Raw genomic sequence first — 22,169 nt, forward strand, 5'->3', positions numbered from 1 at the left:
TGACTGGAGGATCTCCTGACTGCCATATGGCTGTTGTCATTCAGACATGAGATTTCAAAGCATACTAGTTAGGAAGGAGGTGTTAACACCACATCCCATTTGCATTCCTGTCTGGCCTATGCAGGAAGGGCAGCAGAGTGAAGATGACTGAATACGTATGCAGTGTCTTTCCCAAACTTCAGAGATGCAGCTTAGCTATCCTTTAGAGAGAACAGCCGTGCAGATCGCCTAATGGATACAAATAAGTGAATGCCTCATGACAGCTAGCCTTTGAGTGAATTTATTATTGAATTACACTCCAGCTTTTTAAGAACAAGCTGACTTGACAAGCTCTCTCACCATTGCAAGGAAAAAGAAAGACAATGATAAATTACCCAGATGGATAAAGGTAAAGACCTGATCTCGTCCAAAATACCAGCAATTATATATTATTCATGTTTGGGAAGAAAAAAATAATCATTGCCCATATTGAAATGAGTGTTTATGATGATAAAGCAAGGAGCTAAATTAAATTCTGAATGCACAGAATGTCTTTTCACATCATTTTGATGAACAGATAACAAGTGCTCTTCTGCTACTTGATCGTTTGCGTATCGATTTGGAAACCACTTACTCTTGCTGTTTGCTTTTTGTTTTTAAGCCATTCTTAGTTGTCCATCACTATAAGGAGCAGCACAAGACACGGTGGTGTCAAGTTGTTGACTTTCAAGTAGGACACCTGATATCTTTGTTCTCTCTTGAGGGGCAGTGTCAGAAAATTGCAAGAACAGGCTGAAGTCCTGAGCTTGGAGCTCTTTAAACTGAGCGTTAGCACAGGATTAAGTTATCTCAGAAAACCATATGCAGAAATGGCGTGGGTATAAAGTATGTTTGCAAATAAAAAACAGGTGGTTTTTTAAGAAAATGTGGTTTGTACCCCTTATTGTTGGCATGTTTTGTGCATATCTATTTGCTGCCAGACATATTAACCCATGTCAATTAAATGGGCAGCTAGAAGTGGCCTGCTGCGTTATGAACCGAGCAGGATCTGATACCAACTGCAAGAGCAGCCTCTTATTGCCCTTAGATCAATTGTTTAAGTAGAAAACATAGTAAGTTTTTGTGGTTAAAGTTTCTGGGCGAAATGAAATCTGCACATTCCCTCCATCTCCTTGTGCCTCCACGTGGACAATGTGCCTTACTGACTCACCTGGAAAGGGAGCCAGTGTTCAAGGCAAGGGATGGTACCTATGTTCCTGTACCTGGCTGTGAGAATAGGATCATATTTTTCTGTATTTTAAACCAAGCTAACACAACACCTCTTCAAATCATCTCAGCTTCTCTGTCTTCCAAGGGCATCCTTCTATTTTTGTATCTTTCTGCTTAAATGAACTACTTATAAGTGACAGATCACAGCTTTTTGAAATATAGAATAATGAGGAATTTTCAAAAGACTTAACAGTTATTATTTTAGAAATTGCTCTCACATGCAGGAAAGCATACTTGTAAAACTTATTTTTTTCAGTGTACAGAGCATATATGTATGTGTGTGTGCCTTTTAATGTTTGCCTTTCTCTTTTCATTTTAAATTATAGACCATAGCATTATTTCGGCTCACAGTGATTTTGAGTTCAGCCTGACATTATTTCCATATAAAGAATTAATGCATAATATGCAGCTACCTACTTCCATTTTGTGGCGTTTGTACCCCCAGGATTCTGTGAAATAAAAGTTCCTACGATTCTTCATGTTTCTCCTCATAACATAGCACTATCATAATGTCATTATGTCCCCCTTTCACAGGTGGCAGTGAAAGGAAATTCTGTGTACAGTCATTAGAGAAGCTGAGATTCAGCTTTTAACAAATACTAAAAATTATTGAGTATTTATTACCAAGTGCTCTTATACTGGATTTGCTAGGAACTTCTACAAGAAAAAGTCATACTTGACGAATTATGAATTCATCTTTTCTCTGTCAGTATACATTGAACTATTGATTTCTCCTCTCAGTGGGGAAACAAATGTTTAAAACCAAAAGAATATATAAACAAATACTGGCATTATATGAAGGATAAAACAGCATGCCACATATGTAGCCAAGAAAACAGATTGGAAATGGAAACTATGAAGAGAAGAAGCGGAGATAAGGGCAGACCCATTTGCCACACTTAATTTGAGAGTCCTGGCCTTTGACATGTAGATGGAGGCTCATGGTTCCTACGTCCATCACCTTGGGAGACCCACCTGGATGAGCCGTGTCTGGAGCCTGAGAGACTTTGAAGCTCTTGTAATGTCAGTGGACCTGGGAGCTTTTGGGGTGTGAAGCAAACAGAGCTCGAGCCTTCAAAATTCCCAAGCAGAAAAGCAAAACTTTCCTAGTGAGTTAAGTACCTCCCGGATCATGAAGTTCCTGCTGTGCATATTTGAGTTTTGGAATCTAACCCACTCTGTAGATGCCGATGTATTCTCTTGGATATGGCACGTAGACATTTGATTAATATTTATTCCATATCCAAGATATGGTCCCTTGAAACAAGCAGCCCACACACCCACTGTTTTGTATTGCTCCTTAATAGACGTACTGGCGTGATAGCCCTGAGCTGAGCCATTAGCTCCATTCAATTTGATAACATCACTAGAAATAGCGTATCCTGTTCAATGGGATGATTTGATTATTTCATTATGTCTCCTCCAAAGAAAATATCAACTCATGGTTGTAATGACTCTCACATGGCACTTGGACCCATTTATCCTTCAAAAAGTTGGAGCTTTCTGCCCCAAGCTGCTTGCTGCCTTGCTTCTACACAAGTTTGGTAATCCATGTGCAAACAGGACCGCTGGGGCACCCTCATCCTCCTCAGAACAAAATCTGTTTTCCTGCCTCAAGCTGCACAGGACGAGCTGATCCCGTTGGCTTTGCACTGCTGGGGTGATGCTCTGCCACACCAGATCAGTGCTGGGCAGCAGCCTGGAGCTATTGGATGCAAACAGCTGAGTCCTACTGAGGTTGTCAACCATTTCCATTTGTCAGGAAAATTGTGTCCTTTGAGCATGACATTTGCTTGTTAAATTTGTTAAAACCTCGTATATAAAAAATTGGTTTTAAAACCCCAATCATAAAATCTTTTCTATTTTATTGTATCATTTTTTTTCCCTAATTCCTTTGGATCACCACAAAGCTATCAGAAGGGCTGTGTGTAGTTAAAGAGCTTTCCCTGTGATCATCAAAACGAGAGCTCATCTTATCATTACCTGGCAATAATGTATTTCTTCTGCCCTGTTCAGTTTTGCTTTCACTGTGCCTTCAATTCAGTGGGAGGTATGGCATTTACTCTGGGTCTTCTGCAGAGCTGAATAGGTGGCCATAGCTTATAACATAAATACCAACCATAAAATACTATAACAGAACTAGCAAGATCTGCAGAGATTTTTTTGTGTGTGTGATGACTTGACACAAATACATTATTCATCTCAGAAAGTTATTGCTCTATAAAGTCTTTACCTCTCATAGAAATAATGATTATAGGATCACTTCTGAAAAAATTTTGAAATGAGCATAATTCAGCATTAGGTGCAAAAATTATCTAGCATCTCATGAGCTATTGAACCTGAAGTGGATTTTACAGATCTAACAAAATGAGAACGTGGTTTTGTTTCCTTGTAGGGCTGCGTTTCTTTGGTCTTATTGAAGTGGAAGAAAGAAACCAGATTTTAAAGCACTTTTTAGCCAACCACACACTGAATAAAGGGATTTTGCACTGAAACTTTGCAGTAAAGCACGGCCCAACTTTATAGGCATTGTATTTCCTAAAAAATGCTTTTCTAAAATACTTTCACTTCCATAGTTATAGTTGGAGCCGGCTTAATAATTTCATAGACCAGCATTAATGTATTTTCCTCTTCATTTCCTCCTTGCTGAACATCTTCCCTGATTCTTTTATCCTCCCATCTTTCCATTACACCTCAACTGAAAAATCTGGGGATGCAGAATTAGTGCGTCAGTGAGGCACAGAGACCCAAGATGTTTTGGATGGCACAAGTGGCATTTCTGTCCAGCAGTGACCACATTGCTTGGCTGATTGGAGAGGCAGACTCTGCCTTCATCTTCCTCCTTCCATCCCTTGAGGAATAAGGCACACAAGTGTGGCAGTAAGGCTCAAATACTGGGAGAAGTTTTCAGAACCGTGGAGACCTGAGCCTTTAGAGACTGAGCCATTAGGGAATTGTTTTGAGAGCAGTGATCATTTGATTGTGTTTTCTAGAAGGGATAGGTGTTCAACTCTTTCCAAAAATGATGCTGTTTCTGGTTACTAACTGTCATGCAAGAAAAGAGTGTTCTTCTCCCTTTGGATCATCTAGAACTCCGTCACCAGTACTGCCAACTGAGATGGTTCTGCAGATTTCTGAGAGCCAGTTATTCACAGAGCAGAACAAGGGCAGAAGCACACAGTGAGGAGCTGGAGAAACTGGACAGCAGTCACAGATAGTCAAAAAACAGACAAAGAAGACCCCCTGTCTTGATACTGCCAAGTTAAACTTCATCTAATGAGACGAAGATGCTCAAATCTGCTTCTGAAGGTGGTATTGTAAAATCTCGATTAATGAGTGCTTTCCTCCTGTACTTGGAATACCACCTTCTTTAGCCATGATCATATAAACCTCACATTTCTTTTTCTCCTGCCCTTCTTCAGGCAATTTAAGCAATGTTTTCGTTGGAACATTTTGTTCAGCTGTCTGTACTGTTTGTTTTGTAGAATATCTGAGAGAGAGCTGAGGGTTTCCTGAAAAAGGCCAGCAATTAAAGTCCTTACCCACATAAGGAGCCATCAACATCTCCTAACCCTTCAGTGTTGGGACCTTATAAAGAGCTTAATTGAGCAGGTTGAACAAACAGAGCAGATCCTCTATCTTGCTGCAAACAACATAACGTTGACTTTATTTTACTGAGCCTGGTCAGAGCTCTCCTAAACTTTGCTCTTCATTATCCAGTGTTTTTCTCCCAGCTCTCCTGGGCTTCTTGCAAGGTTGAGTGGCAGGATCTGCTGCAAACCACGTCTGCCAGAGCCACTTTAGCAGATCCCTGGTTGGGACTTGGTTGAATATCAATACATTCAGTCCTGTGTCAGATTGACATTCTGGTGCTCTCCTTATTGGCAAGGTTCTCTGCTGAATCTAATTCACAATTTCTATCCTCACTGCCCCACATGTGCCAAAGCCTTTCAGAAACTCACTTGTGCTATCCATGGGGGTGGTGGAGTCTTTCTCGATGGCTACTTTTCAATTTAATTATATTTTTTTCATATGAGCATACCTTTCTTCTCTAACAAAACACCCTGTTATCAGGATCTTTTCCATTCTTTTTTCAAATCCTAGCTTCTTAATTCAGAAGACATCTAGATAAGCAGAGGAGTTGCCAATTTAAGCTTTTCCTACAGTTAAACTGAAGAACCTAGAAAGGAATTAACTCAGTTCAAGAAAAGCCTACCAAGAGATGTTTCAGCACAGTTAAGAAACAAGTGGGCAGAGCTTTATTTCCAGACAGAGCTTTTTTCACAGACAGCTTTTGAAGGGGATACTGCCACAAGCAATAAACTTGAAGATCTGTATGTTCTGCAGTTTTCTTTTCTTCTTTTGCCCTTCATCTGTCAGCTCAGGCATTCTCTGTGTGGCCATGTGTTTGATCATGATGCCCTTAGCTTCTATCTGGCATCCTACCAATTTTTTTGCCTGTCCAGGACCAGACAGCTCTGAGGTTGTTTCACATGAGACAGGTGCATCCAACCCAACATGGCCAAGGTGTATTTTGCTGCATCCTGTGTTCTTATCAAACAAAAAAGTAACGATAGCTAAAGCCACCAGCTTGTGTTTCTAACATACAACAGCAATAATCTATATTTATTGGTTACGTTTCCCAGAATGTCACAGATGAAGTACCTTGAGACTGTTAAAATCCCTATGCAAGCAAATAGCAGATTGCTACAATTAGCCTTTTCATGTCCCCTGAAGGAGATGTTCCTCAGTACTGATTTTGCAGGAATACTAAAACACACATAGACAATCTGATGTGTCCTCTGTTGCACAGGTCTGTTAACAGAGAAGGAAATAGAGGTAAGACTGACTAATTTCAATAGTAAAGCTCTTACCAGCAAGGGTGCTGAGGCCCTGGCACTGCTGCCCAGAGAGCTGTGGGTGCCCCATCCCTGGAGGTGCCCAAGGCCAGGCTGGATTTGGCCCTGGGCAGCCTGAGCTGGTGGGGGCAACCAGCCCATGGCAGGGGTTGGAAGTGGATGGGCTTTAAGGTCCCTTCCAACTCAAACCATTCTATGATTCCGTCATTCTAAGAACTAAATTCCTAGATTTTCACTCCATGATGCTCTCCTGAAGGTTCCCAGCATATCTATCCCAGTAAAATGTGAAGTGGTAGATAAGATCAAAGAGATGAAGAGATTTATGACAGCAAATTGAAATACTTGTTATGAGTAACTTGGCTGAAGCTGGCTAAGTGGTCAGATAACTATCTCCATACATCTGAAATCTTTGAGGGAGAAGGCACAGTGAGTTCTGGAGGAAATATTTCAAGGCAGTACGGAAATTCATTGGGGGTGAGATTTCCCCTTGGCACCTATTCTCAGTCAAGGAAAGAATATACATTTCTGCCAGCAAAAAAAAAAAAAAAAAAAGAAAGAAAGAAAGAAAAAGAGAAAAAAGAAAGATTTAAGACGTGTAGAATTTTCTTTCCACAATGAAAAAATGCTCAGCAAAAGCAGTATTTTTGTCAGTGCCAAGCAGTGTCAGCAGAAAACATCTATGAATAAGAAGTGTTGGAAGGGCCAACGTTTAAGTTATGAGACACTGGGTCAGAGTCAGTATTAAAGACAAATCCTTAATAAGAATCTGTGAAATGGCTTTTGGGGATTTACTTTTCTGGCTTCTGTTCTAAAACTCTTTAGGTCTGTTCGGATTTTGTAGAAAAGTAAAGCAGCCTATGGAACTTTACCAATGGGAATGTAAAGGTATCAGTGCAGCTCTGTCTACTTTGCTTCTGTGTCCCAGCTCTTACCAGGAAGGCTTAACTTTTCTAAAGCATAAAGAAGGACTTGAATCCTGGACTTCAGAAGGCAGTGGTATAAAATTGTGCAGTATGCCACCTGCAATAGCAATTTGACCATGTCTTGGGGTTTCCGAGATGTTTTTAAGGACAAATTAAAATAAAATAAATTGGGAAGGTCTAATTTAAAAATAGAAAACAGATGGAGTACTGTTCATTGCAAAACAAAAATCCGTACAGCCTCATGTGAAAGTACTGAAGGAAACAAGTGAAAACGAGACAAACAAAAACCAGAGGCAGGAGATAGAAACTTTTGCTATTTCAATGGGAAGCCAAGACTCCAGCTATGAGAAATTTCATTTAGCTCGACTGTAGAAAACACTCTGAACTGGCAGACCTAAACTGATGGAATAAATCTCTTCTATTAACATGAGAGATAATTTTATGTAAATATATCGGGAGACCTAGCCGGGCTGAGCGTCTTAGCGGTACCACTTAACTTGTTTGTAGCATAATTGCATTTAGACCAAGGTCTTCTGAAGGAAATGGCTGACTAAATTAGCATTAACCAGGTTCCTGGGGGGCTTGGCGCATTGTGGGTAGTCGATCTTGCCTCCAGAAAGGACACGTTGACACTGGAGAAGCCAGCTGCTTCCCACGTATTGTGCTCACTGCTTTTCCCAAGCGGGGCAAATTTTATCACCTAGGGAAAGAGGAAAGTTGAGAATCTAATCATACTTTGGTTTTCCTCCAGTTCCCATCCCTCCTGCCTTTAAGTGAATTCAGATTTGTGCATATTGCTCCAGCTTCTTTTTATCACTGCGGTTTGGGAAGGACATCCCCTCTGTGGGAACATCTTCCCCTACAGCACGTAAGTAAAGCTGTTGTTGTAGTCCTCTAGAGGACTGGTGGATGCAGCTGCTTCTCTGAGAAGAGATGTTAGCCTCATCCAGCTTAGTGAGCACACAGATGTGCTGCAAAGCATTGGCTGGAATGGGAATCCTGTCTCTTGCTGGAAGATGGGAGTTCAAATGAATTTGTTAGAGCTGCAAAGTTCTGTGCTTGTCCACACTGTGCTGATCCCTGTTACTGAAGAAATAGTTGTCTGTGATATGTAACAGACCAGATGCTTGCTGATATAAAGCACATCCCACCATTAACAGAAGCTGAGGATCTAGGCTAATGTGTTTGCAATACTAGTTAGATGTTTGAAACTGCTTGGACCTGTTTTATGTATGAAAGCAGGAGAGACACCTGCAACATTTTGCATGTTTTCCTTTCCTTGCTTTTAACTCTTGTATGGAAGGAACAACAAATGGAAGTGTTCTTTCTGGATTTGCAAAAATGTTTTCTGATCTTGCTTCTAAAGTATTTTAAAACATTAAGAGTGCCATTGTGGACTTGAATATGCAATCAGTAAATCAGAATGCTGAGACCCAACCAAAAGGAAGGTTTTGGTTTTCAAGCAAATCTGTAGTGATTATCTTTCATAAAATATCAGAATCACGAAATCATCTCAGTTGGAAAATACCCAAAAGTTCATTAAATCCAATCATCACCCAACACTACAGTTCCACCACTAAACCACGTCCTTAAGCACCACATCCACACATGTCTTTAAGTTCCTCCAGGGATGATGATATTGCCTCTGGATAAGAAGCTGAGAGGAGATGATAGTTCCAAAGGGTATGGATGGAGATGGGGCAGGGTGGTGGGCATCATGAAAAAACCTGGGAAGAGAATGCCTGACTTCTGCTCTTAGCTCAGGTGTGAGGTTACACATACTCACTTGTGCAGAATTGCACTATGGTTGCTGACCTGTAGGCTTCATTGACGTTATCCCAGCTATATTCTGTGTGTATTGTGATCCTTTAAGTTATATTTTCTGCCTGGTAGGAAGTGACACATGTTTTGCTTTGCCATACTTGAATATTGTTTCAGGTTTTTTTGTGTATGTGAAGTTGTGTTAGAGCCTTCAATGAGAAAGGCAATAGAAATGTGGAAAATATTATTAACTACAAGCTGGGTCCAGGTCTTTTCCTTCATGACTCCTGGCGATGATATATCAGAGAAAATTCAGTGACAGAAAAATCACTTCTATTATCTCATTTTCCTGTGTTCTATTCCAAAATTGCCTAAGAACCAAGTCGCATTTCAGATTGCTGGCACATTCTGGTAACGCTTCGAGAATTTTTGATAATATTTGAGCTCTCCATTTACATCAGTAGGAGTTTTAAGACTCCCTGAAAAACAGTCTGTTTGCTGTGCTGTGGAAAATACAACTAACACAGCCTTTACTTAATAGAAATTATATGTTATCTCCTTGCATTATACAGTATCAGATTTTTAGATGGACTCTAAGAAAATAGCTTGATCTTTCAAGTGTTTACGAAAGCAACTTTACAAAACATTGCAGGTATCATCCTTTGCCTGAATGAAGAAGTAAACTGGCATTTCTCAGCTCAAGTGAGTAGATAGCAAGCGCAGCTGGGATGATTTACTCTCACTGAAATCTGGTCCTGTGCCTGCAGAAACATTACCTTTCAACCCCAGCTCTCCACGAGGACAGCAGTTAGGAAAATCACTCACCGGCTCATGTTAGCACACTGACACCACTATTTGCTATTGTTGCTCAGAAAAAAATAGTTGCCCTCAGCCAAAAATTGGGCTCAGACACTCTCATAGACATGTGATGCTTTGTCTTTGCAGGAAGCTCTTCAGGTTGCAGCACAATAATGACTTAGAGGTCTGGAAGCAGGCTGTGGAATGAGAACATAGAAAAATCTGTCTTTGGCTTTGCTGCAGATTTTCTGACTGACCTTGGACAAACGAAATGCACTCTGCTTTATTTCCTCTCTTTGTAAAATACCTGTCGTGCAGGATTAATCAATATTTGTAAAGATCCTTACGATCTTTAGATAAAAGAGCATAGAGTAATCGGAACAGACGTAGTCCATAAAATATTGCAAGCTACCAAACTTGGAAAGAAGAAGATGGGAAGGAAAATCCTGTCTTGTTAGAGTTCTCAGTTCCTCAAGCATTTTTGTAAGGAACCTATCTGAACCCAGAAAGTGATCTGTTATGTTTTTCACAACTGGTAACTTAAGGGTCTTTTTGGAATCTGGAAGAAAAAAAGCTTTCAAGCCCATTGTTCGTATTTCTGAGAGCTTTTGTGCCATAAATGTATCTGCTCATGACTTAGAATCATAGAATCATAGAATCACCAAGGTTGGAAAAGGCCTAAAAGATCATCCAGTCCAACCGTTCACCTATTCCCAATAGCTCCTACTAAACCATGTCCCTCAACACAACATCCAGTCTTTCCTTGAACACCCCCAGGGTCGGTGACTCCACCACCTCCCTGGGCATCCATTCCAGTGCCTGACCACCCTTTCTGAAAAGTAATACTTCCTCATGTCCAGCCTGAATCTCCCCTGCCGTAGCTTGAAACCATTCCCCCTGGTCCTACTTGCTATGTTTCTGTTTGTTTTGATTACATGTTTTGCCCTCGGTTAGGGGAGTATTTTCAAGACACTGAAGCTTGGTTAGAGCAAATTCCAGTGTGATGTTGTGAAGCACACAAAGGCTCATAGTTCATGAGGTAGTACATGCTGCAGCAGTTGTATTTTTCAAGAGAAGGTGAGAAGTGAACCTCAATCCTGATATGAAATATCCTTATACAACTCCTGAGAAAAATTTTCTGGGGCAGCAGGCTGCCTTCAAGGAAAACTGCATGGCCCTATGCTTCCAGCCTCAGTCAGTGTATGCGTTGTCTAATTGACAGGAATTTCTAGCCACAGAAGTAGAGAAAAATCCCCTATTTGTCAAAAGAATGACTCTGTTATCATTTCTCGCCTTCCTCCAGACACGCATGCGTGATTCGAGGCCAGGTGATGACAGTGGATGGAACCCCCCTGGTTGGAGTCAACATCAGTTTTGTCAACAATCCTCTTTTTGGATACACGATCAGCAGACAAGACGGCAGGTAGGATATCTTTATAGGATTTGCAGTATTCAAGCAATGATTGAGCTGCTAATACTGCCAACACTGAAGAAAAACTTCAAAAGGTCCATTTACTGTTGATGCATTTTGAAGATGTTGATGCATTTTCGTTGTTGCTGGTTGTTCATTCTTGTTTATTATTACTGTTAACTTTGTAGTATAGACTGGAATCATTAGCCAACAATTAGGAAATGCACTGCATATGTACATAAAGAAAAGATGTCTCCTGCAGTTCTATTCTTACTAATTCATGTTAAAATAATTAGGAAGAAGTCATTAAGATTACAGTTGTGTTACAGTCAAGTGCTTAATATTTGAGCAATCACTCTCAACCAAAACAAAACCATTGCAAATTGAGAAAGTCTTTCATCTTATCTTTTGTCTGTCAGTGCTAATTGGCTCCCTTTCTTTTAAGCATAAAAATGAAACATAAAGGGTTCCAGCTGCACATGCTCCATGTACTGACTGCTAACCACTAGCACTTGGGAGAGGATTTATGGATTTTAGCACCCTCCAATCCACCACTTTCGTTAAAGGTTTGACTTGGCAAGAGAAGCTGGTAGAATTGTGATGAAAAAGAGGTACATGTGCTAGCAACATGTGCTGAATGCTGCCTTGTTCATGCTTGGGGTTTTGCACCTACTTCAACAGTAATGGTGACTAAGTTGTCTTATTGATGCTCCACCTTTTGGATGATGTGATAGTAACGTCTTGATGGTAAAGAGTGAAAAACCAGTGCTCTCCTTCAGAAAACACCTTTGGAACTGGTGCCTGTGTATTGCATGTAGCTTAGGCAGCACTGCAAAAGGGAAAAAATCTTGCACATTTATTCTAAGAATATCTCTGTCAAACTCACTGAACGTACTTTGCGTGACAGTGAGATTGAAACTGCACTCTCAGCACCAAACTGCTCTGAACAAACCTGCACAAAATCTGCATGTATTAGAACACGTATATGCCTGCAAAGTCTGTGGGCAATAATACCTTCCAGAACCTTCTTCCATCTGCTTGTTTCCTTGCCCTAGATAACACACAATTACTATGTGTAATATTTCCCTGAGATTGAAAGGACTTTGAGGAAAGGATTGTCTCTTTGCTTTGAGAAGGGGCCTTGCTTTTAACCACATCTCTCGCCAGCAAACATAACAGGGCAAGAGCACATAGGTGAGCAGTGCTATCCCAGCACCTTTGCAGTAGTTGTGTTACTATTTCTTTCCTGTAGCAATAATTCTGTTACTGCTGTAGGGTTAGACCAGGGCTTGCATACCATGTCCTTCCCAACCTCTGGCAGGGTGAATGGGGCCAGGCTCTTTACAGCAATGCCCAACAGCAGAAAAAGGGGCATTGAGCACAGACTAAAACACAGCACATTCTGTATGAACATGAGGAGAAACTTCTTTCCTTTCAGAGTGACAGAGGCTGGAACAGGCTGCACTCAGAGGTGGTGGAGTCTCCTTGCCTGAATATGTTCAGAATCTGCCTGGATGCTTTCCTGTGTAACCTGCTCCAGGGAACCTGCTTTAGCAGGGGGTGTACGAGGTGATCTCCAAAGCTCCCTTCCAACACCTACCATTCTGTGTTACTATGATTCTGAATCCAATGGCTTCCTCAGTAGCGAGCTCTTCTAAAAATTACCTTAAAATGTTCAAGAGCATTCAGACTAAAATTATCAGGGCAGCAAATAGTGTTAGACATCCTTTATTTCTACTCTTAGTCTTGTTCCCAATTTAGCAGGTAGCATGAGATGCGTCCCTGAGCCTTGCTGGGCCAGCCAACCAGCCTGTAAAAGGAAGATAACATTTACTTGCCTTCCTTACTGGTTGGAACATCATTTATTAAATACTATTTGTAAAGCACTTTCAAAATCAAATAGAGAATTATTGCTATTACTGTTTCTATTATGTATTTTGATTGCTTTCAGAATTCTTTCTAAATAGAGCTCTCTTCTCATCAGCTTTTCCACAGTGCAGTTTTCACGTGATTGAGTCACTGTGTTTTAAGAAGTTGATGTTTTTAAGCAAAATGCAGTTTCCCCTGATCTGCAATAACAGGCTGCATGCATTGCCAATCCATAAGCCATACTTTCAAATGGAACCTTAAATTTGATCAAATTTGTAGCTTGTAAAGTCTATGAGTCATCACGTGGTTGTTGGCATGGTGTTAATAAAATGACAGGAAGGATTTCAGCACGACTTTGCCACTGTCACGTTCAGCAACTCTGTCAATGGCTCTCATATAATGTTCAAGACATGGACCTTCCAGAGCAGAGATGAGAAAGGGTTACACTTTTCTGTGCTTTTGGGTTGGGATTTTGTTGAGCCTGCTTTGTGGGTAAATAGAGAATTTCAGCCTTTGGCCTTCCTCTCCAGAGCCTTTTAAGGAAAATGGAACAATATGACTGTACAATAAGTGCGATTTTTTTAAGTGATAAAGAAGACATCAGAGATCAGGAACAAAACCAGAATCAAAAGTATCTCATTCTTTCAATCCCAAGACAGCTTTCTTTCCTGTTAAATTTAATTTCACTAAGGGAAGCCGGGATGAGGGTGTTTTCAGTTTAGGATTTTCTGTTTGGTTTTAGCTATAATCTTGTTCAGTTCATCAGGGGAGCTTCAGAGCTGCACCCTGTGACTCTGGGAAGAAACAGCTCGTGAGCAGCAGTCCTGTGTTCTCTGCATCTCTGTGTTTTCACAGCTGCTGGAGCTAACATGGAGGCAGCACCTTCTGCATGCTGTTTCACGTATGCAAGGAGGCAAGGCTGTGTCCCTGAACACGTTACCCCACCCCTGACCAAGGCTTGGTTGGAGCCAAGAATCACTCACAAAGAGGAGGAGTTTCCAAATAAAAACACTCTCCCACTTGCCAAAAAATAAATGGGCATCATTTGTAATGCTTGTTTCTTCCCTCCTGTTGCCCCTTTTAGTGTCCAGATTCACCCAGCAAGAGTTGCACCCTCGTAGCTGAAAGGCTTGCCAGATGCTAACTGACTGTTAAAAATGCTCTCATCAAAGCAGAAATGCTGTGCAGCTTTGCTGGCAAGGAGCTGCAAGTTGCTTGTTAGGCTCTACAATCCAAGCTCCATCGGGCTGGGAAGCGGATGTCCCCACTTGAGTGGTAGAATAAACATGTCTTCAGGTTTCTAAAATGCTTTTCACTCCCTCCTATGGACTCAATTTAGTGTTCTTTCCTGAATAACTCAGTCTTTTCACGTCTGTGTTTACTAAGTGGCAACTCAATCTATTGTCTATCAGAAAAAAATGGACAGTGCATCCTTTGTTGCTACTCTGAGGTTTTTGCAGCAGACCCAAAAGCCTCATGATTAATTAAAAATGATAATTTTAGGGACTTTTTTCACCTACTTTATCATCTTGCAATTATGAGGTGCTGGCTTTGGGCTGTCAGAGTGCTTATGGACCTGGTCCTCATGCACAGAAAAGTGCTTCAGCACACAGCTCTGAAGCACTTGAGCGTTTCCACTGAAGATGGGAAGGCCTCCCCAAGCTTCAAGTAGTTCTGTATGAGACCATCAGACACCAGCACCAAGCACCTCAAGTGAGAACGATGGAAGAAAGAACTAGAAAACCTTCTGTGTCTGAATACATAACTAAGGAGAACGAACAAACAACAAAAACAAAACAAAGAAGCAAAACCAGAAGGTCTTCAAATCATGCTGATATCTTTCCCTTTCTCAGTCATACCTCTTGTTTGAGTATATACATAATAGATATATCCTGTGGCGCTCCACTAAATCGTCCTCTGGCAAGGCATGAATTTTAAGTATAGCACAAAGGAAATAGAAAACAACTTAAAAAACTCCATCCCAACATCTTTACATCAAGAGGAAGAATATTTCCTTTGTTGAGATAACATCTGTTCAGACAGCTCTGGCAGGCTGTCTGCTCACCCAACATGATGTTCTCCAACACTAACTCATACAGAAAAGCCACTTAGCTGGGGGTTGCATAGAATGAAGTTGCAGACTGTAGTTGGACCACAGGCAGTGGCTTATCTGCCCTGCCCTAAACGATTAAGAGTCAAAAAGGATATGAGTGAGTATGAGTGCTGAGTACTGAGCACAGGGACAGCCTTCTAGTCTCTGTTTCTTCCTTGTGCCTAGTACAGTGCAGTCCATGACTGGGCTCCACATGTTCCCTGGGTTGCATTAGGTATTAGTCAGGTTAGCAGTGGATGCCAAGACAATTTATGTGCTGGCATGTCAAAGAAACTACTTTCCAAATAGTTTATTTCATCGTGCAAATGGATCCAATCTGCGACTGTGGCTGACAAATACTCCAAGAAAAAAGTAAATGAGTATATATGGTCAAATAACACTAGAAAACCAATAACAAAGATAAACATTTGTCTGAAAAAAAAAGAGATAGGGATGTTTTTATTCACAAGGGAACAACACAAAAAGATGCCAGGTTAGTTCTCCTGCCTCTGCTACTTGCTCTTACCCAACAAAAGCTTCTTCAAGCTGTAGACTCGGTATTTGTAAAATGTGGGTGATGGTATTTCTGTGGCCTAGAAGGCGATTGTTTTTCTCCTTCAATCGTGTTTTCTTTCAGGATGTTGCTTACACTAACTTTGCATTCCATCTCTTGTAACAGCTTTGATCTCGTTACCATCGGCGGGATCTCCATTATCCTGCACTTTGAACGGGCTCCCTTCATCACCCAGGAGCACACGCTGTGGTTGCCATGGGATCGCTTCTTTGTCATGGAGACCATCGTCATGAGACACGAAGAGAATGAGATCCCGAGCTGCGATCTCAGTAACTTTGCTCGACCCAACCCTGTGGTCTCACCATCTCCGCTGACGGCTTTTGCGAGTTCCTGCTCCGAGAAAGGTCCTATTGTTCCTGAAATCCAGGTATGAGCTTGAGAGAACATCATCTTTTCTCTGCTTCTTTTGCCTACTCTGAGCGAATTGAACAATATTATGCCTCTATGTCTTTTTCTATTCCCCTACCTACTATTCTAAAAAGAAACATTCCCCCTTTGCTTCCCCATTTCTCAGACTTTTGCCAATAGACGTCTCTTCCAAACACACACTTAGCTGGAAGGGTTGTTTCCCCTTATCCAGAAGGTTTATTTCACCTTATCCCTGAGAGAAGGAGACCAAACGCTTGCATCTTTCAGTGGAATCCTGCCTTGGCCTTGCTTTGATTTCTTTTAGCATCTGTGGTAGGTAGGTAGGTTGAGGCCTGATGCAGGCCACAGTGGTTTTCAGGTAGTTCTTTGGCATTCAGTACTCCAGCACCCCATGCAAGGTTTATGAACTTCTTCTGCTCCAATGCCTTTCTCCTATTCAAGAGCAGATTTAACCCACTGGGCATAACCCACAGGGTTTGAAGATGCAGCCACGAGTCTGCAAAGATGCTGAGATGCACAGTCAGCCAGCAAATGACATGGCAGAAGGCCAGTGTACCAAGAACCTGAGTTTTATGCCATGCCATGATACCTACAATAGTTGAGCAAAGGGATAGGGTGGCTTGTCCTTTCTCATCCCCATTTTCCTTTTTTTTTTAATGAAGGACAGTATAATAAAATCATAGAATATCCTGAGTTGGAAGGGAGCCATAATCATCACTGAGACCAATTCCTGGTCACATTATATAAAATCATATAAACTAGTTTTAGCAACATGGTGTGAATTCGGAGTATTTTGCTGAGTGGCAACTTGGATTTTGAACTGAATGAACCAAACAACTGAATGACCCTTCCTCTGTAAAAATACTCACTGTGTAAAATGTATGGATTAGCAGAATTCAACTTTTCCTTTCTTGGACATGTTATTCCCTGGGTCCTACATGCCAGTACTCAGTGTATCCTGGGTATTGCTTTTAGTGACAAACAGTAGCCTGCCAAGGTAGAAATAATAACAAGTGTAGCAACAAATTGTGTGCTTCCTGCTTGACTCCACTGAGGTTTCAGTAGAGTTAATGAGGAAAGAAGTCACTTCACATCTCCTAATTGTAGGAACACCAGGTACTGAACCAGGTACTGAATAAATGAAGCTAGTCATCTCATTACCTTTCCCTCTGGACCAAATCCTGTGAACCTTTCTCACACTTATTTCCAATTAGAGTCTCTGAGTTTGTCCTAGCTTAATTACTAAATAAGTCCCATGTCTTGTAATGTCCATCAAATTGCAAATTCTTGGTTTGATTTTCACATCTCTTTTTCTCAGTCCAACAAGAACTGTGAAAAACAATGTTTAATGCCCCTTCGAAGCAGATATCTGATACAGTGAAATTGCAATCAGAACTTCACTTATTATTTGGTGGGATACTTGTTAGATTGTGTTAATTATATCTATTGAACTCAAACATTCTAAAAAACTCCTCTTCAATAAGGTTCCATCTGTCTATTGACTGTGAAAGTGGCCAGGAATGTAGATCATAAGCAATGGTTCGATACAAATTCCTGACTATAAATATATAGTGCCATTTGAAACACCCTGTAAATTTCAGCTGCCAAATCAAAATGATTACCCTAGGACCCTTCACCCCCAGTGATTCAGGTGGAGACAGTAAGAGAGCTCCTCCTCCATCTGGACTGTCACAAGTCCATGGGACCGGACGGGCTTCATCCTAGCATCCACTTGCAGCCATCTACCAGCACTCCTGGTTATCTGGAGAGGTCCCAGAGGACTGGAGGCTTGCAGATGTGACTCCCATCTACAAGAAGGGCTGTAAGGAGAATCTGGGGAACTACAGGCCTGTTAGCCTGACCTCGGTACCAGGGAAAGTTATGGAGCAAATCATCTTGGGAGAGATCACACGGCTTGTGCGTGGTGTGCAGGGGATCAGACATAGCCAGCATGGGTTCGTGAAAGGCAGGTCGTGCTTGACCAACCTCACCTCTTTCTACAGCTAGGTGACCAGCATGATAGATGAGGGAAAGGTGTTGATGTAGTCTACCTAGACTTCAGCAAAGCCTTTGACACGGTCCCTCACAGGCTTCTTCTGGAGAAACTGGCTGCCCATGGCCTGGACAGGTATACTCTTCTTTGGATAAGGAACTGGCTAGAGGGCTGTGCCCAGCAGGTAGTGGCTAATGGAGCTAAGTCCAGCTGGCAACCCTTTACGGGTGGTAGAGTGATGTCCCCCATCTTTTTTAATATCTTTATTTATGACGTAGATGAAGGGATTGAGTGTACCCTCAGTAAGTTTGCAGATGGCACCAAGTTGGGAGGTGGTGTTAATCTGCCTGAGGGCAGAGAGGTCCCTCAGAGGGATCTAGATAAGCTGGATCGCTGGGCAGAGGTGAATGGGATGAGGTTTAACAAGGCCAAGTGTCGGATCCTGCGCTTTGGCCACAACAACCCCATGCAGCGCTATAGGCTTATAGGAGATGAGTGTGGAAGAGGAAAGGGACCTGGGGGTGTTGATTGATCTCAGCTGAACATGAGCCAACAGTGTGCCCAGGTGGCCAAGAGAGCCAACAGCATCCTGGCCTGCATTAGAAATAGTGTGGCCAGCAGGAGCAGGGAGGTGATCACCCCCCTGTACTCAGCACTGGTGAGGCCGCACCTCGAGTGCTGTGTTCAGTTTTGGGCCCCTTGCTACAAGAAAGACATTGAGGCCCTGGAACGTGTCCAGAGAAGGGCAAAGAAACTGGTGAGGAGACTGGAGCACAAGTCTTATGAGGAGCGGCTGAGGATTGTTCAGTCTGGAGAAGAGGAGGCTCAGGGGAGACCTCATTGCTCTCTATAACTACCTGAAGGGAGGTTGTGATGAGGAGGGGTTTGGCCTCTTCTCCCAGGCAACGAACAGGACCCGAGGAAATGACTGCGAGTTGTACCAGAGGAGGTTTAGGTTGGACATAAGGAAGAACTTTTTCTCTCAGAGAGTGGTCAGGCACTGGAATGGCTGCGCAGGGAGGTGGTGGAGTCGCCGTCCCTGGCAGTGTTCAACAGGCGCCTGGATGAGGAGCTACGAGATGTGGTTTGGTGCTTGTGGTGGCAGTGGTGATGGGAGGACGGTTGGACTAGATGATCTTGTAGGTCGTTTCCAACCTTGCGATTCTATGATTCTGTGATTCTATGAGTGTCCTGCATTAGATCTGCTAAACCCTGTGAGTGTCACACATAACTTGGACATCCTGAATTGCACTGGACACCTGTAGTTATGGAATCAAATTAATTGGCATTCGTTTTGAGATGAAGGCATCTAAATCAGACGTTCACCTGCAGTTATCTGGATGTGTGCTAAGTGTCCACACTCCCATTAAACCTGACAGAAATCTAATCAATACTGTCAGCAGAACCTACATATCAATTACGCTGGCCATCTTAAAAGTATCTGATTCCCACTGACAATGTTGGTTACATGTCCGCTATAGTCAGTTCTTAGATGTCTGCCTCTTATACACACACTTGTATGTCAAGTGAATTTAGATGCCTTAAACTGAAATTGAATCCCACTCCTATGTTACCTGGGCAAGACTCTCCTTCTGAAGAGCCCACCTCTGCCTGCTGCCAATGGGGAGATTTGGAAGAACAGCTTAGAGCATTCTCCTCACTTTTAGTTCCAGTGTTTGTCTAAGATGAATCCCATGCAACATGGTGAACAGTACTTTACCCACATACCAAATGATTTAGCCAAAATCCATAAAACTGTGTTCATCCTGAAATAGCAACTGAAGGTAACAGAGTCTGTCATATAAGAGAAACTCCTATTACAACAGTGTCCTGACTGTACTTCGTTAATGCACTACTTTTTGTTCTTGTTCTGGGTATACATACAATATAAACTAACTTGGCTATAAGTTTCTGCAGCTCCATTTTATAATACACAGGCCCCAGTAGAAAAATGTTAAATATAATAGAAGAGTGTATTGCTGGAAGGAGTTGGCAAGCAAATGCAGGGCTGGGAAAAAAATTCTGACAAGCTAAAGGAGTGGGGAGGCAGGAACTTATGAGATTGAAGAAAAAAATGCAGTGCTCTCTACATAGATTCATTCAAAAGACCAGATGACACATTTTTAATGTGTTTGACTCAGATGTCTCAACACAGATTTGGTGACTTTTAGGATGCCCTGAAGGGTCTCTTCAGAACTCTGAGTGTAGTTTCAGAGGGATGGAGATCTCAAAAAGGTCCGTGTCAGATCTGTCACCCCCATGCAGAGGTTTTGGAGATCTCAAAGGCGCTACATGCCTGTGTTACAGTCCCTGAATCAGGCCCTAAATGCTTTCCTTTGTCAAAATTCCTTCTCAGCATTGTATTTAATATTTAAAAAAAAGAAAAAAAAAGCCAAGTTGTAGCTTGCCTTGTCTATTGGCAAAATGAATTTTGGTGCATTCAGAGTATTTTAAAGCTTGTTTTCACCTGTTCTCCCACCAGTGGCCTATTGGATTATCCTCCACCCATGCCCTGCTTTGTTGCTAGTTTAGTACTGCTTACAAACTACAAATGCATTTTGAGCAATCCAAATTACCCTTTGAACCAGCTCTTCAAGCAGGCACCTTTAAAGACAATCCCCTACACTGGTACCTCTGTACTGACCCTTTGAAATGGCAGACGGCAGAGACAGATCGTGACAGAGAGAAATAATTATTTTTGACAGGAATTTGAACCAGGCGTTGCAAATAGTACCTCAGTGACAATTACTTCTGCCTGCCTTTTTCCTAACGGGGTTACATATAAAGACAGATTTGATACAAGGGACCACCTTTACAGCAGCTTGGCTCAGCTGGTCTCTGGTTGAGCCTGGTCCCAGACCAGCTTGTTGCTGAGCTCATAAAATACCTTTTAAAATTCCTAGGTTTTCCCAGTTCTGTCGTTTTTCACCCTCCTAAACACTGAGATATGTAAATTGAAAAGGCTGCATTAGAGATAGTAAATATTTATGAGCACAGTGGAACAGCACTTTAACTTCTGGATGCATCCTTTGGTCAAGTGCTGAAAGCTCGGAGGTTGTAAGTTACCGCTTGAAGAAGTGCTAGGCCTTGGATAATAAGTTAGAAGAGGTCTTTTTCAGGGGGCAGATTGCATCTGTCGTCGTTTATAGCTCTGACTTTAAGAGATGAAGCAACTGTAAGAGATGAACAACTTGTCACATCGGGGAATTTTACTGCTCCCATGTAGGAGCAGAGTGTAGGAGGCACAGATGTGGCTTGGAGGACACCAGTGCAGCTGTGATCCCTTTGCGATGGAAGCGTATCTCGACCCACCTGCCTTCCAGCCTCCATGCCCTTGGTATAACGAAAGCTAAATATCGCTGGGGAAGTATTTTCATGGCTCATCTGGGGTCCAGCACATGAAATATTGCAGAAGTGATGCAGGAGAGCACAGAGCTAGTTCTGACCTTCTGACACATCCTATTATCAGCCCAAGTTTTCAGACTTGCTGCTAAGATTCTATCTTCATCTTTCAAACTTTGCTAAAGGCTGCTGCCCTGTGCTGAAAATGTCCAGTGTTTACCTAAGGATGAAGTTTTCTGGAAGGGGAAAACTAATCTCACTTCCCCAAAGAATTAAGGAAGAAATGCTCCTTTTTTCTAATCAGTATTTTGCAGGGGAGAAGCAGCATGGTGTTGGAGATTGCCTTCCAGAAAATGCCTGTGCATTTCCCAACCTAAAAATAAATAAATTAGAAAGGACTTCTAGGCCTTATTATACTTTGGCAGGTAAATTACCTGAAAATCCCATCTTTACTGAGTCTTATCTGTTTTCAAAGCAGATAAAACTTTCCCTACTGTCTCTCCAGTTCTTCATGAAATTCTGTACTGTACAATTGACTGTCCCGATCAGCCAGAATCACAGAATCATAAAGTCAAAGAATCATAGAATCATTAAGATTGGAAAAGACCACTAGGATCATCTAATCCAGCTATCAACCCACAGCCACCATGCCCACTGAAACCACATCCCTCAGTGCCACATGTACGCAGTTCTTGAACACCTCCAGGGGCAGTGACTCCACCACCTCCTTGGGATACCCCTATAGTAGTACACTCAAAAATACCACTACTGCATGGCTAGAGGAGAAAACAAAGCAACTCACCTAGGATACTGATGAATTTGGAAAAGAAGAGAAAGGGATAATGCTAGCAAGGGGAAAGAGGTTGACTGTGGCAGATCAGGTCAAGAGCTTCATAGCGCAGCTAAGAGGGAAAGAATTCTAAGCAAACG

At 42.0% G+C, this 22,169-nt stretch overlaps 1 protein-coding gene across 1 annotated transcript in view; it reads left to right on the forward strand.

Moving 5' to 3' along the window:
* TENM4 (teneurin transmembrane protein 4) overlaps positions 1-22,169 on the forward strand; it is a 1,593,907-nt gene that overhangs the window by 1,498,045 nt on the left and 73,693 nt on the right. The window contains exons 28-29 of the mRNA XM_048933792.1: positions 10,893-11,012; positions 15,641-15,902. Coding sequence (XP_048789749.1) covers positions 10,893-11,012; positions 15,641-15,902 — 382 coding nt within the window. The remainder of the gene's footprint in view (positions 1-10,892; positions 11,013-15,640; positions 15,903-22,169) is intronic.

This window comes from Lagopus muta, chromosome 1 (assembly GCF_023343835.1).
Source record: "Lagopus muta isolate bLagMut1 chromosome 1, bLagMut1 primary, whole genome shotgun sequence".
Classification (NCBI taxonomy): domain Eukaryota; kingdom Metazoa; phylum Chordata; class Aves; order Galliformes; family Phasianidae; genus Lagopus; species Lagopus muta.